This window comes from Spinacia oleracea, chromosome 4 (assembly GCF_020520425.1).
Source record: "Spinacia oleracea cultivar Varoflay chromosome 4, BTI_SOV_V1, whole genome shotgun sequence".
Lineage (NCBI taxonomy): Eukaryota > Viridiplantae > Streptophyta > Magnoliopsida > Caryophyllales > Amaranthaceae > Spinacia > Spinacia oleracea.
In genome coordinates, this window is record NC_079490.1 from 188,605,780 (window position 1) to 188,618,837 (window position 13,058).

General features: G+C 34.1%; 1 protein-coding gene across 3 annotated transcripts; it reads left to right on the top strand.

The window, feature by feature from the left end:
* The first annotated feature begins 1,406 nt into the window (after positions 1-1,406).
* On the top strand, positions 1,407-8,486 carry LOC110782792 (monodehydroascorbate reductase 4, peroxisomal). Of its 3 annotated transcripts, XM_056843429.1 has the most exons (8): positions 1,423-1,734; positions 2,052-2,237; positions 3,295-3,346; positions 4,391-4,471; positions 5,759-5,877; positions 6,258-6,477; positions 7,298-7,416; positions 7,512-8,486. In XM_056843429.1, exons 2-8 carry the CDS (start codon positions 2,235-2,237, stop codon positions 8,238-8,240), a joined length of 1,323 nt encoding a protein of 440 aa, XP_056699407.1. In that variant the 5' UTR covers positions 1,423-1,734; positions 2,052-2,234; the 3' UTR covers positions 8,241-8,486. The 3 variants fall into 3 exon arrangements, with proteins under 3 accessions (XP_021842735.1, XP_056699407.1, XP_056699408.1); XM_021987043.2 differs by lacking the exon at positions 2,052-2,237 and having other exon boundaries at positions 1,407-1,734; XM_056843430.1 differs by lacking the exon at positions 2,052-2,237 and having other exon boundaries at positions 1,718-1,734; positions 5,734-5,877.
* Positions 8,487-13,058: the final 4,572 nt, after the last annotated feature.

Sequence of the window (13,058 nt, forward strand, 5' to 3'; positions counted from 1 at the left end):
GTATTTGTTAGATTTAAATCTTTATGTAGATGTCGTATGACTTTTTATCAATAAATCAATTTGTTTATCAAAATAATAATAATCACATACTCCGTAACAGTTAGCCGCCTTTCCGTCCTCGTTTGTTTAGCAGTTGTTTGAAAAAAAAAAGTTTGGTCCAAAAAATATTTTTTTGAAAGCTAGATTTTTGGAAGAGTTTTAGATTTCTGTTTATTTTATACGAAGTACTCCCTCCATTTCTTTTTGATGTATCCATTTGGAATCTGGTGTGGTTTTTAAGAAAATTGGAATATTGATTTGTATGGGTATAAGTGTAATGATTGGGTGTAAGAGAAATGATTGGGTTTAAGAGAATATAATAAATAAAGGAGTGAAAAAAATAATAAAGAAATAAGGTAAGAGAGAGGAGTGATAATGATGGGTGATAAAGGAGGTGAGAGAGTGGGTATATGGGGAAGGGAAAAGAATTAAATATTATGGGTGGGGAAAATTAGGTGGGAATATGGGTAGAATCTTTAGGTATTTTGGTAATTAGATAGAAATGTAAGGGTATTTTAGGATAAAATGTATGTCCAAAAATAGAATAGATTCTAAATGGATACAACAATATGAAATGCTTAAAATGGAAACGGATACAACAAAAAGAAACGGAGGGAGTAGTATTTTAACTTTAAACATCTTATACTTCATAGCTATTTATAGTTAACAAGCAGCTAATGTAATTAACTAGTCAAACTAGCTAATGTAATCAGTTAGACAAATCAGCTAATAAAATTATCTAACAACTAACGACTTATAAATAACTAAACATGGCCAGCAATTTTAGATGATTTTTAGGGTGCTTAGTTATAAGGGAAGTTATTGGGATATTTATCACTAGACCCGAGAAAACTGACCCGGTGCGATCCAATTGACCTGTTCTGATACTCGATATTGACTTGTAGTGAAGACCAAAGTTAACCAAAAACCCAAAAATTATCTTAATTGAAACCGAAATAAACCCGAAATAGACTTGACTTGCTATGACTCGATTTCCGGATTGACCTGAACCAAGTAATTGAACCAAATTGACCCGAATCGTCCGATCCCAAATATTAGGTAGTTTACTACATCATGATCTAACCTGACCCAAATAAGACGTAGACGAAAAAAATATCCAATATCAATTGACCCGATATAACCCAAATCAAAATTAACCCGAAATCTTAACCGGGACCAAACATGATCCGACTATACATTAATCGAATTATACCTGTTACTTGAATGGATCCGACCAAAATCTATACCCAGAGTTCCAGAGTGACCCAAAATAACCTGAATCAAATTAATCCAATCTGAGAACCGATCCAAACAACCCGTTTACCGGTTATAGTTGCTTGGTTACCACCCTAAAAGAATTCCAAATCAAAGAACCCGATTACAATCGCTTAACCTCCGCAAAATAATAGACAAGGGAGGATAGCGCGACAAGAAAATGTGTGAGGTGGAGAGTTCGATATTCACGGCACGGATTGAGAATATATCATCTCCAATCCATTCTCCAACAAAATGAATTTGTGGCTCCTCTAAATATTGAATATTGAATATTGAATTATTGAATATTGAAGAACAAACATGGGGCGAGCGTTTGTGTACGTGATACTGGGAGGTGGAGTAGCAGCTGGTTATGCAGCTCTCGAATTCACCAAAAATGGTGTTTCTCCTGGTGAACTCTGCATCATTTCTGAAGAATCGGTAGGTACTTTCCTTTTTATTGTCTTATTATGGATCATCTTATGCAAATTATTGGAGCATACCCTTTTAGTTTTAACACTCTGAATTCATCGTAGTCAACTTCCATATCCTTTTAGGATTTCTGGTGAATAGCTGAATTTAATTTATTGGCACAAATTTTCTCTGGGTTTTAGTATTACTGATAATACTGTTTGTGATTCTTTTGGGTTTTTTTTAAGTTACTAGGAATTATGATTCAACAAACTTATGCTTGGGTTGAATTTGAATAAATGCCTGTCTGATTAGAGGAGAGATGATGACATTTCCTCCAATCCCAGATTAGTGTTTGGATACAAGTGGCACTTATTTTGTGAATTAGGATGAGGATGTTGTACTTCTGGGCATTGGCATCTTCACATACAACCGGAACCGGCTATACCTTCCAAGGTACATGGGCAAGGAAATAGCCTTGGTTGTGCTATGCACAAGGGTCTAACGGACTCTCTAAGATACGATCATTTATGGTGAGGATCTTTACTGCTTCCCTAGGCCTTGAATTAATAATTTCTAATCAAATTGGCCGTCATCTTTTGTCCAAAATAGACCTGTCTCAATTTCAAGGTATATTTTCGTCGATGGAAATAATCAAAGAATCAAACACAGCAAACCCAAAGGCTTTTACTAGTTGATCGAGAGTGTTTTACTTGTTTAATTTAGAGTCTTTTACTAGTTTAATTAACAGATTATACAAGAGGGTGAACAATAACAATGGAATGTTTTTGAATGGTCAACAGACTCAACACCCTTGAATTACCACAGATACCTCATATAGTGCAAGGATGCTTCTAATGAATAAGCCATAAATCGATTGCAATTGTTCTTCATGTAATGCCTCAAACTACTGGAATTGAAGCATGGCACGGCACAACTTTGCTACTCTCCCTGCTTCTGGAAGCGTGGCATGGCCAGGCGATATGGCTGCATGACCATTCATGCAGCCAACACAAGAATTCCTGGAGACTTCTCAAGGTTGGGTCAGAGGACTCATGCCTGTGCCTAATGCTTAGAGTATGTTTTGAAATAGGTGAAACACCAAAACTCTTAATAGAGAGAAATTTAGCCCTCTTTCAGTAGTTCTGAATATTTCCTTAGCGGCCATATAAAAGTCTAAGTTTTAGCTTTTGAGCTCCAAATCGATGTTTGTTGTAGCAAACTCGTCAGATGAAATGCAGAGGAACGTTTTAAGGTTTAGGACTAGGAAGGTTATATAGTCTCTGGCTTGAAAGGCCAAGGGCTCAGAGGTACGCAGAGGATAACTAAACACATGAGAGAACATTTTATTTACATATGCGGAGTGCAGAACATTTTATGGGTTTTCACACCTAGACTTAGGCGTATTCTGTTTAAAATTTTCTGAGGTAGATAGTGGCACAGTGCTGCTTCCGGATGGAACAAAATCATTAACCAATATTCTTTCATATTTATAATTTTTATTATTTTTTTGACTTGTATTAAATCAATGGAGATAATCTTGATGCTATTTGATGTTCAAAATTGTGAAGCTTCTACTGTTCTTTCCAGGTTGCTCCTTATGAGAGGCCTGCATTAAGCAAAGGATTTTTGCTTCCTGAAGGTAGGCTTTCTGTTTTCCATGAAACAGAAGTTACTATCGAATAATACCAGTTTCCTCTTATTTTAGTTGCCATACTTTTGAAGAAGTTTTCAAATAGTAAACAGAGTTCTGTGTTTGGTTTGGACAACTTTAAGAAGGCTTTATGCAGTCTTATTTTCTCAGTTCCAACAATCTTTTATATGCATCTGACTGAGTGAGACCTAACTTGTATGGGACTCCCTGTTATGAATTAAGATAACCGGAACAGAAATTAAAGGAAGAAGAAAGAGATTTTGATTGATAATATGCAATTACAGAAAATGGAGGATAGTTATCAAGCTTTCGAGCGGCCTGATACACTCCCAAGCGCTAAACCAAAGTAAAAAAATGATGCTACATATATTCTGGATAATTTCTCTTTTCTTACTCACTTATTTATAGTGGACTATCTTACTCCTCAAGCTACCCTTAACCAACTAATTATGCAATAGCCAAACTACCCCTTCTTACTAAGCTAGTTCACCACACTCCCAGTTAAATCTTATATCTAGGTTGATCTAATGATCCAGTTAAAATTTATATTTGCATTTGAAACATGAAAAATGTTGTCCATAAATCTTTTTGATGCAACAGTACTCTCTTTGTCCCGTGTTGCTTGCGTGGTTTGGCGAAGTGTACTATTTTTTTAATGTAGTTAATATTGGCTACCTTTAAAGTTTACCTTTAAGTCAATAGCTGAATTGGATTATAAGTTTTCTTTAGGGAAGTATGCTATCATATATATATATGTGTCTGTTTACTGGACTTGGAAAGGTTTTAATTCCTCGCAGATCAAGATAGGATTTTGTTTTCCTTAAAAGGAACATTCTAAGTAATGCCTTGACAAAGTAAATGTTTCCTAAGTATTATTATCCGCATCTTAGATTGTCTTTGCAGATTTTAGGAGGATGCATTTTTCCTGCAGCCTTGAATTCTGGCTTATGCTCTGAAAATATTCGTGCTTTCTGTTTGCCGCTATGATTTATGAAATTATTTTTTAACCCAAAATTTCATGCTTGATTGCAGCTCCTGCACGGCTTCCATCATTTCATACATGTGTTGGTTTGAATGAGGAAAGGTTGACGACAAAATGGTACAATGAACATGGTATTGCCACTTTCAACCCCAAATTTTCTTGAACTTCGATGGTATTTGACATTTATGCTGCTATGATCAGTTGAGTGCATACTGTCATGGTCAGAAAAAAGATATTTTTGACTCCCACATAGTTTGGCAGTTTGACCCTCATGATATATCATATATGAAACAAATTACTTGGAAGTTGTTGTTTTCTATTGTTGAAATTTGATTCTCTTATTTATAATTTTAGGAAAAGGTGCAACTTATTTTGGTTTGGATACTAGTGAGAGGGTTTTGTAACGTCATAATAATTTGGACGAAGCTTGATATGTGAGATTTCTATTGGCTATAATTTCTAATGATTAGACCTTGGGCTGTGTTATACTTTTGTGTGCTGCTCATCAATGGTAAAACTGGCAAAATTTTGGATGGATGCTGACACTAAACAGTTGTAGTTCAATATTGCAATAATAATCTGCGTTGATGCCTTGATGGTAGTGTAAATAATAAGATAAAGTAGATTCCCTTTGTTTACTTCACTTTTGTGCCTTCGGAGGACTTCCAAACACATATGGTCATTTATCATGGTAGAGCATAATCATTTAAGTTGTATCAAATTCATCAACATAATCTGATCTTCTTGTTTGAAGATTAGTAGTTCCTTGTAAGTGACTAAGTGGTGCGCCCGTTAAATGTTAAGGCCTTAGAAGACGAGGAGCGTAATCTAAGAAGCATGTGTTGCAATAAAGTTAAAATGTTATAGAGTCATAAGGCGGCCTGATAACATCGTGATGTTTTGACATACATTAGCTGAATATATTAATAGTTTCCGTCTCATAAAAGTAAAAGGAAGAGAATTTTTATGGAGTGATTACTAAATCAGTTTGTGTCTGTGGCCAGAGACTCACAGTTAAACTGTATGATAGATAGCATAAATTAATAGAACCCATTTCGTAAAAGTAAAAGGATGAGAATTTACGCGGAGTAATGACCAAATTAGTTTATGGTCGCTGTTGAACTTTTGATAACATACATCAGCATCAATTACTAATTTAGTACACATCTTTCTTTACGTTTGTGACTTGCCACAAAATGATCTTTTGTGTGTTGACGATGATGATTTGTCTTAAATTACTTAGTTATGTCTGCTGGAGTATTGTTGTTTGAGGTTAAAGGTTTAAGCATGCAAGCAGTTGGGTACTTCTTATATTTTTTTTAAGCTGAAGGTAACGTAAAGCCATGCAAGAATGTTATGTAGCAAATTGAGGCACAAGTGATGTTGCTTACAGATAAAAATTTGGATGCTGAATCCAGGCATTGAACTTGTTCTTGGAACTCGTGTTAAGTCTGTTGATGTAAAGCGAAAGACACTGTTGACAGCAACTGGAGAGACTATAAGTTACAAGATTCTCGTCGTAGCTACTGGCGCTCGGGTATTGAAGTCTATTCTTCTTGGTTAAGTGCATTCTATTTATTTGTGCTTGCCTTATATTTTCATCATAGTTTGACAACTTTACATATTTCACTAGTGGACAAGATGTCTGTTTTTACCTGCCTTTGTTTTCATTCAATCATACTTCCACCACATCAATAATTTATGTTGGAAATTGACCAAAAAATAAATCACCAGGTAACACAAGGGCATAAGGGGGCTAGATTTTTGTAAGAGCATGAAATTCAGTTACCAAGAAAACTTTAATGTTTTTTGTTACCTGGTTGAATACTGTTCATATTCTTATAGTGACAACATAAATTGTAATTTCTTGAAAAATATATGTAACAGACTCAAATATTTTCTGTGCATAATTTTTAGGCTTTGAAGCTTGAAGAATTTGGGGTGAATGCATCAGACGCTGAAAACGTGTGTTATTTGCGTGATCTTGCTGATGCGAACAAGCTTGTTGGCGGGATCCAATCTTGTGTTGGTGGAAATGCTGTTGTTATTGGTGGTGGCTATATAGGAATGGAATGTGCTGCGTCGTTGGTCATAAACAAGATCAATGTGACTATGGTCTTTCCTGAGGACCATTGCAGTAAGTGACCAAGTGTAGTTGTATATAACTATTTCTTAAAGATAATCATAGTGACTACATCATATTGATTTGGATGATAATTAGCTGTTCATGGTTCCAACAATAATGAAATGTCTTTGGAAATATTCGTGTCTTCACTGATATTCGCATTAAAACTTGCAATATCTGCAAAATCTTACACCGAATTCGAGTACGTTAAAGTGTAAATTATAAATCATGGAATTTTATCGAGAGTTTGAGACATTGGGTTGTCTCAAATCTCTGAACAAAGAGAAAAATATTGATTTGTTTTGCTAATATCTATTGATTTTTAAAACATTTGACATACAAACATCAACAAAAGTTGGATATGTTGATATATATCACTGACCATAAAACTGCTGAACCTAGCCCTGGACAAGGCTTGTTTGAACAATGTGAGAGTTCTACGATCTTGGTTGTGCATGAAGCTCCGACTTTATTACTGGAAGTTTGTATCTATGTAGCCTAGCATGCTCTCTAGCTTCACAGTAAGAAATTGATATCATTCTGTTTTCTGAAAACATGTCCGGGCTGCGTTTCTTTCAAAAAAACTGTAAAAGAAACATCATAGCATGAACAAGGTTAACTTGAAAAAAAATATGTGTCCAATAGCTGATTTTTGTTCTTAAGTACTGCAAAACCTCGATGATTTGTATATTTGGAAAAATATTGGCTGCCTGCGCAGATTTATCATTTTAATATAAATGTTTAGATTCTCTGTTCCCATTTCATTGTCTGATTCTGAACAAAGCTTCATTATCTGGGAGTTTCATGCAATGTTTATTCTCCAACTTTACAGTGCCGCGGTTGTTCACAACCAAGATTGCAGATTATTATGAGGATTATTACAAGGGTAAAGGAGTCAAGTTTGTGAAAGGGACAATCTTGATGTCTTTTGAATTTGATTCGAGTGGGAAGGTAAATATTGAAGGTTCACATTTTAATGTATTTGGAATTTGGATCTAACAAAGTCATCTGAATTATTTGTTAACACGTTACAAGTTACAACGCAGGTTACGGCTGTGAATCTCAAGGATGGTAGTCGTGTACCTGCTGATTTGGTTGTGGTGGGAATTGGAATCCGTCCAAATACTAGTTTGTTTGAAGGGCAACTGTCAATAGAGAAGGGTGGGATTAAGGTGAATGGAAAAATGCAAACTAGCAATAGCTCAGTTTATGCAGTTGGAGATGTAGCAGCATTCCCAGTAAAAATGTTTGGTGAAATTCGTAGACTTGAACATGTTGATTCTGCAAGGAGGACAGCAAGACATGCTGTGAGTGCAATAATGAAACCTGAGAAAACCGAAGACTTTGACTATCTTCCATTCTTTTATTCCAGAGTCTTTGGTCTATCTTGGCAGTTTTACGGGGATAATACAGGGGAGATAATTCATTTTGGTGATTATTCAGGGAAATGCTTTGGAGCTTATTGGGTAAAAGATGGGATACTTGTTGGGTCTTTCCTTGAAGGCGGAAACAAAGAAGAATATGAGGCTTTATCCAGAGCTACTAGGCTTAAACCTTCAGTTGATAACTTGACTGAACTTGAAAACAAAGGTTTGAGCTTCTCCGTTGAAATCTGCCAGAAGTTGCCACCATCACCAAGTGTTAGCGTTGAAAGTTCCACCGATATACTAGTGCAAAAACCACTACACGTTTGGCATGCAGCTGCTGGCGTTGTATTTGCTGCTTCAGTAGCTGGCTTTGCGTACTGGTATGGAACAAGGCGTCGAAGGTGGTGAACTAAAATCTATCTTTGTTATTTTGTTTTATTTTTAGTTAAGGCTTGTCGTAAATTACATAACACCAGTAACCAACTAGTGGTTACTGGTTACTGGCTTGGGATATATTCACACTTAATTTTGGCAGATCATTTTGTGTTAATCAATGGATCGTTATGTATTCTATACAGTATTCCATATTATATTTGTTTATAAGGTAAGAAAAATACACACGGAGACCCTCCTCTCGAGAGTTTTTTCCTAGTTTATCGCTATGTAAGATCTAGATAGATGTGGACTGTCGTAAGAATTAATATACTTTGAACAATGAATTGAGTGTTCTACATTAACTATCCAATATGTTGTTCTATTTGATTCTCCTAAGGAGATGTTTGGTATGAATATTTTGAGAGCTGGAAAGGGAATTAAGTAACGGTTTACGTTAGTAGTTGTTTGGTGTAGAGATTTGGTAATTGTTACCATTTGTCAAGGGTAACTAAATCCCTTAGTTTCTGCTGTAAAACCTACAGTAACCCTTACCTTTCCCCTCAAATTTCTCTATCTTCTCTCGCCGCTTCTATTTCTCTCCCCCTCTCTCTCTCTGTTGAATTTCGATCTGATCTCACGCTTCATCTTCATCGATTTTCCGATCAACATTGGGTTCTTCGGCAATTTCTTTCACAACAGTAACATTTATCGACTATTTTTCGCAATTTCTTTGATTATTGTTTCGGTTTTTATTTATCAACTATTCTTCGAAAATTTCAGCGATGAATTGGACCTTGTTTTTGGAAGTAGATCGATTGTTTTTATTCAATTACATTAATGAATTTCATCATAGTTATTTTTCCACGAATTTGAGTAATTAATTCAATGGCAATTTCCCCACGAATTTGGGGATTTCAATTGTTTTTTAATCGGTTAAAATTGCTAAGGAGTTTTGTTTCCATGGTAGTTTATGAATTTCATTAGTGTTTGTTGAATTTTTTTTCCAACTATATGCTTTTTAAGTTCCAAACCCATGTCTCTGATTGACGGCATAAAAAATTGACAACAAAATGTAACTATCAAAGCATGATAGAGATTTTCGTAATTGCATAGCCTGATAGAGATTGACATAATTGTTGTTGTTTGTGTTCTTTGTTTGGCGATGACAATTTTACTAGGAGTTGACTTCCTTGAATGCTTTGCAGTTAACCATTCAGATTTGTTAATTTATTGTCACTTTGGTCTACTTATATATAATTTCTCTTTGGACTCAATCCCATGATGATATTCAGAACCCAGTCTTAAAACTTGAAACAGTGAATATTTGGGGGTTTTTTAGTTGCTTGGAATATTTTGGCCTTGATTTATGTTGTAATTTTTCTATGTAGTCACATGCTTTTTATTATTGCTTCACTTCTAGGTTATTGAAATGGCACGTCTAGGGAAGAAACGAAGCGCAAAACAATTTCACTGGTGTTGTTTTCTTAGCCGATTGCCAATGAGATTGCAATTTGCAGATTGTTTTTTTTTTTTTTTTTTACAGATTGCTAGCAGATTGTTGCTGCAGATTGTTGTTTTTTGTTATGTCATAATGGTTTTTATATAGGGGATATTTGGTATATATAGATGTGCCATGCATACATACACTACATAAGAGATTTATTTCCTTATTACATACCAAACATCAAGTAAGGGAAACGTAGGTAAGTGATTCCTTTCCTAGGATATACCAAATAACCAATAATGGTAATACTTAACCTTATCCTTTCCCCTTCTTATTTGTTTCCATTCCACTCCCTTTCCAACATTCAAACCAAACACCCCCTAAAATATGAGAGTAAACAGGTCTGGAGGTCCCTAAACTTTGCCAAAAGGAGCAGTTTAGTCCCTCAAGTTTCAAAAGGAGCAATTTAGTCCCTGCGTTTGGATGGAATCCGCTGCTTTTTGGCTTCTGTTACTAACGTCTGTTAAAATAAATTAAAAATAAAGGCAAATTAATATAAAAACAGAAAAGGACAAAATAACAGTAACTTTTACCAGTAAACAATTACTCCCTCCGTTTCTTTTTGTTTGTTACGTTTGGACTTTTGCACGTTTATTAACGTATAATAAAGACTCTTTTTCTTTTTTATTAAAAAAATAAACCCAAGTAAAACCTCAATCCATTAATCATTACAACAACCAATAAGATTGTTTTATTTATCAAAATGAACCAATAATGGAAAAGCAAAAAGAACATACTTGGGAAATTGTAAAGAAATTAATGAGTTGAAAAAATTGGACCAATTAAAATTAAAAGATAGCACAAAAAATGATTGTATAATAAATTTATAAAAGGAAAGATTCTTCCACGTAACAAACATTGTGAAACACCATAAAAGGAAAACGTAACAAACAAAAATAAACGGAGGGAGTATATAATAAAGGTAAATTTATTTAACCTAGCTTTTTACTTCAAAACTACGGAGTAGCAGTTATAACTCTCAAAAAATAGAGTATTTGACAGCCCACTTACACAAAAAAATTCAATACTTAAAAAAAAATCATCTTTTTTATCATCATTTCTTTATTCCTTCTTGGTTGCTTCACCATGGCTGACTTTTCTCCAGAAAAAAGGTAGATTGATATTCTACTAAAGGAAGACTTTTCAATGGCTACACTAAAATGGTAGCCACCACAATACATTAAATCTCAGCCCTTCATTATTGTTGACTCATTTACACCACTGATTACCATGACTTTTGTATTACTAAAAAAGTAATTTATATATTTTTTAAAATATACTCTCACGTTCAGTTATATTATTTGGTATTTTCTCCTAATCACTTTTCTTGTTCCTGGAATAATTGCCTACTCTGCTTTTAATGAAAATTTTCTCTGTTGTGTCATAAGTTTCCCCTTTCTTTCATCAAGTTTCCTGCTTTTAATGAAAATTTATCTTGGATTTTGCCTCAGGAGTATGAACGAGTTAGATAGTATTAGTGGTTTTTGTTTAAAAATTATACACTTATCTGGGTATGTTCTTATTCCTTGAATTTTGATTTCCTGCATAAATGGTTTGATTCAACTGTGAAATTTTGAAGTAGCGTGAAAATTATCCGAAAATTATACTGAGTACTTAATTTTGTTATGCTGATGAAATCAAGCGTTATCTGCTTTAATAACTTAAGGGATCACAATGATACCACGCTGCTCGCATTTGCTAATTAATTGGAGTTCTCCTTTTATCAAAAAAAAACTTAATCACAACAATTAGGGATACCAATTCCCCTGCCTTCAAATAACAATTGAATAACAAGTGGACAATTACCATATAAAGAAGACCGAAATGACATTAAAGAAAAAATATCTTGCCTTCAAATAACAATTGTACTTTTGATAAATTGAAGAGATGAGGGGATTAGACTATTAAAAACTAAAAATCGATTCACCGGAGAAGTTTAATAGGATAGAAACTGAAGAGCGAATCCGAATTTGAAGATAGAACTGTTCATGATTTGAAATTTTAATACGGAGTAGATAGTTTAATAGATGATTTGAATAGATAGTTTAATAAAACCGCTCATGATATGAAGTTTAATAGACAGATTAATAGATGATGATTCCACAATTTTTGAAGAACTTCAAGAAAGAAACCAAGAGTTTCAAAAATTTTGTTCAACCAACCACCCGAATATGAAGATCGCAAATCGTTAGGAACATCAATTTTGAATTGAAGAGTTTCAGAAATTTTACTCAATTTCTGTTTGAGATAGAAACTGCGTGATTTCGTGGATGATAGGCGGATGAAGGTGGGGTAGTTTTAATGCATTTTTTTTGTTGAAAAAATAATTTTTAATTAAATAATTAGAAGTCAACATAATCAATGGTTTAGATTAGTCAACTTTATTTCAATGGTTGAGATTTAATACATTATGGTGGCTACCATTTTAATGTAGCTATTGTAAAATCTTCCTCTAATAAATACTCCAAATTATAAAACCAACCTAAAATTAATTTCCTAAAATTCAAGTAGTCTTCTGCAACAACATTCGGTTCGACTTATTAACTAATAATTGAAGAAAAAAGTACAATTCATTTAATCCCAGAATAAATTCAGGCTTGATCAATCAACATATACCCATAAATTATTATTTTTAAAATAATAAAACCCTTAATTCTCCATAACAAATATCAAAATCTCCTATTGACAAAATACAATTTTAAAATACAATTATGTTGGATTCCCAGTGATAAAATACCAAACAAATGAACAAAAAACGTAGAAAATGGATGATTCTCCAATAAATTGATAAAATTGTATCAAAATAAATATTCATTAAATATCTTTATTCAAACAAAATTATGCTTCCTCTTTGGAGACCAACATTGATCTTCTTGGTAATTTCATCTCTGGAATACCAAGAACAGTAAAAAAATAATCAAAATAATAAATAATACTCCTCCTAATACTCCTTAATTACCTCTTTAGAGAAGAAGATCAAGTTGCATGCAAAATCTTGATTAAAATTAATCTTCCAGTTCACCCTCATAGACTTCAATTCACCCTGTCTCTAACATAATCCCAAAAGTTGGCAATGATACTCTTCCAATTCACCCTGTCAAGGTTGATTTTGTTTTCAAGGTGCTTCGTTTTGCCTTTGTAGTTCCCCATCTTGACTTCCACATACGGGTCAGAGCTCCCTATTACAGGGTTAACATGGAGATCTTTGGCACACACCACATGAACATAGAGGTAATTCATCCATGCCCACCTCGGAAAGGGAGGAGAGAGAAAATGGGTGAGGAGGAGTATCATTTTTTAGCGCAGGGGTAGTGGAGATGGGCTGGTGTTACTCAGAAAAAGGAGGT

Excerpts from the sequence above, each read along its gene's own strand:
- LOC110782792 (XM_021987043.2), top strand. The coding sequence starts at position 1,615 with ATGGGGCGAGCGTTTGTGTACGTGATACTGGGAGGTGGAGTAGCAGCT. Across the intron at positions 3,347-4,390 it reads AGGATTTTTGCTTCCTGAAG|CTCCTGCACGGCTTCCATCA; the intron begins GTAGGCTTTCTG and ends GCTTGATTGCAG. Across the intron at positions 4,472-5,758 it reads AAAATGGTACAATGAACATG|GCATTGAACTTGTTCTTGGA; the intron begins GTATTGCCACTT and ends TGCTGAATCCAG.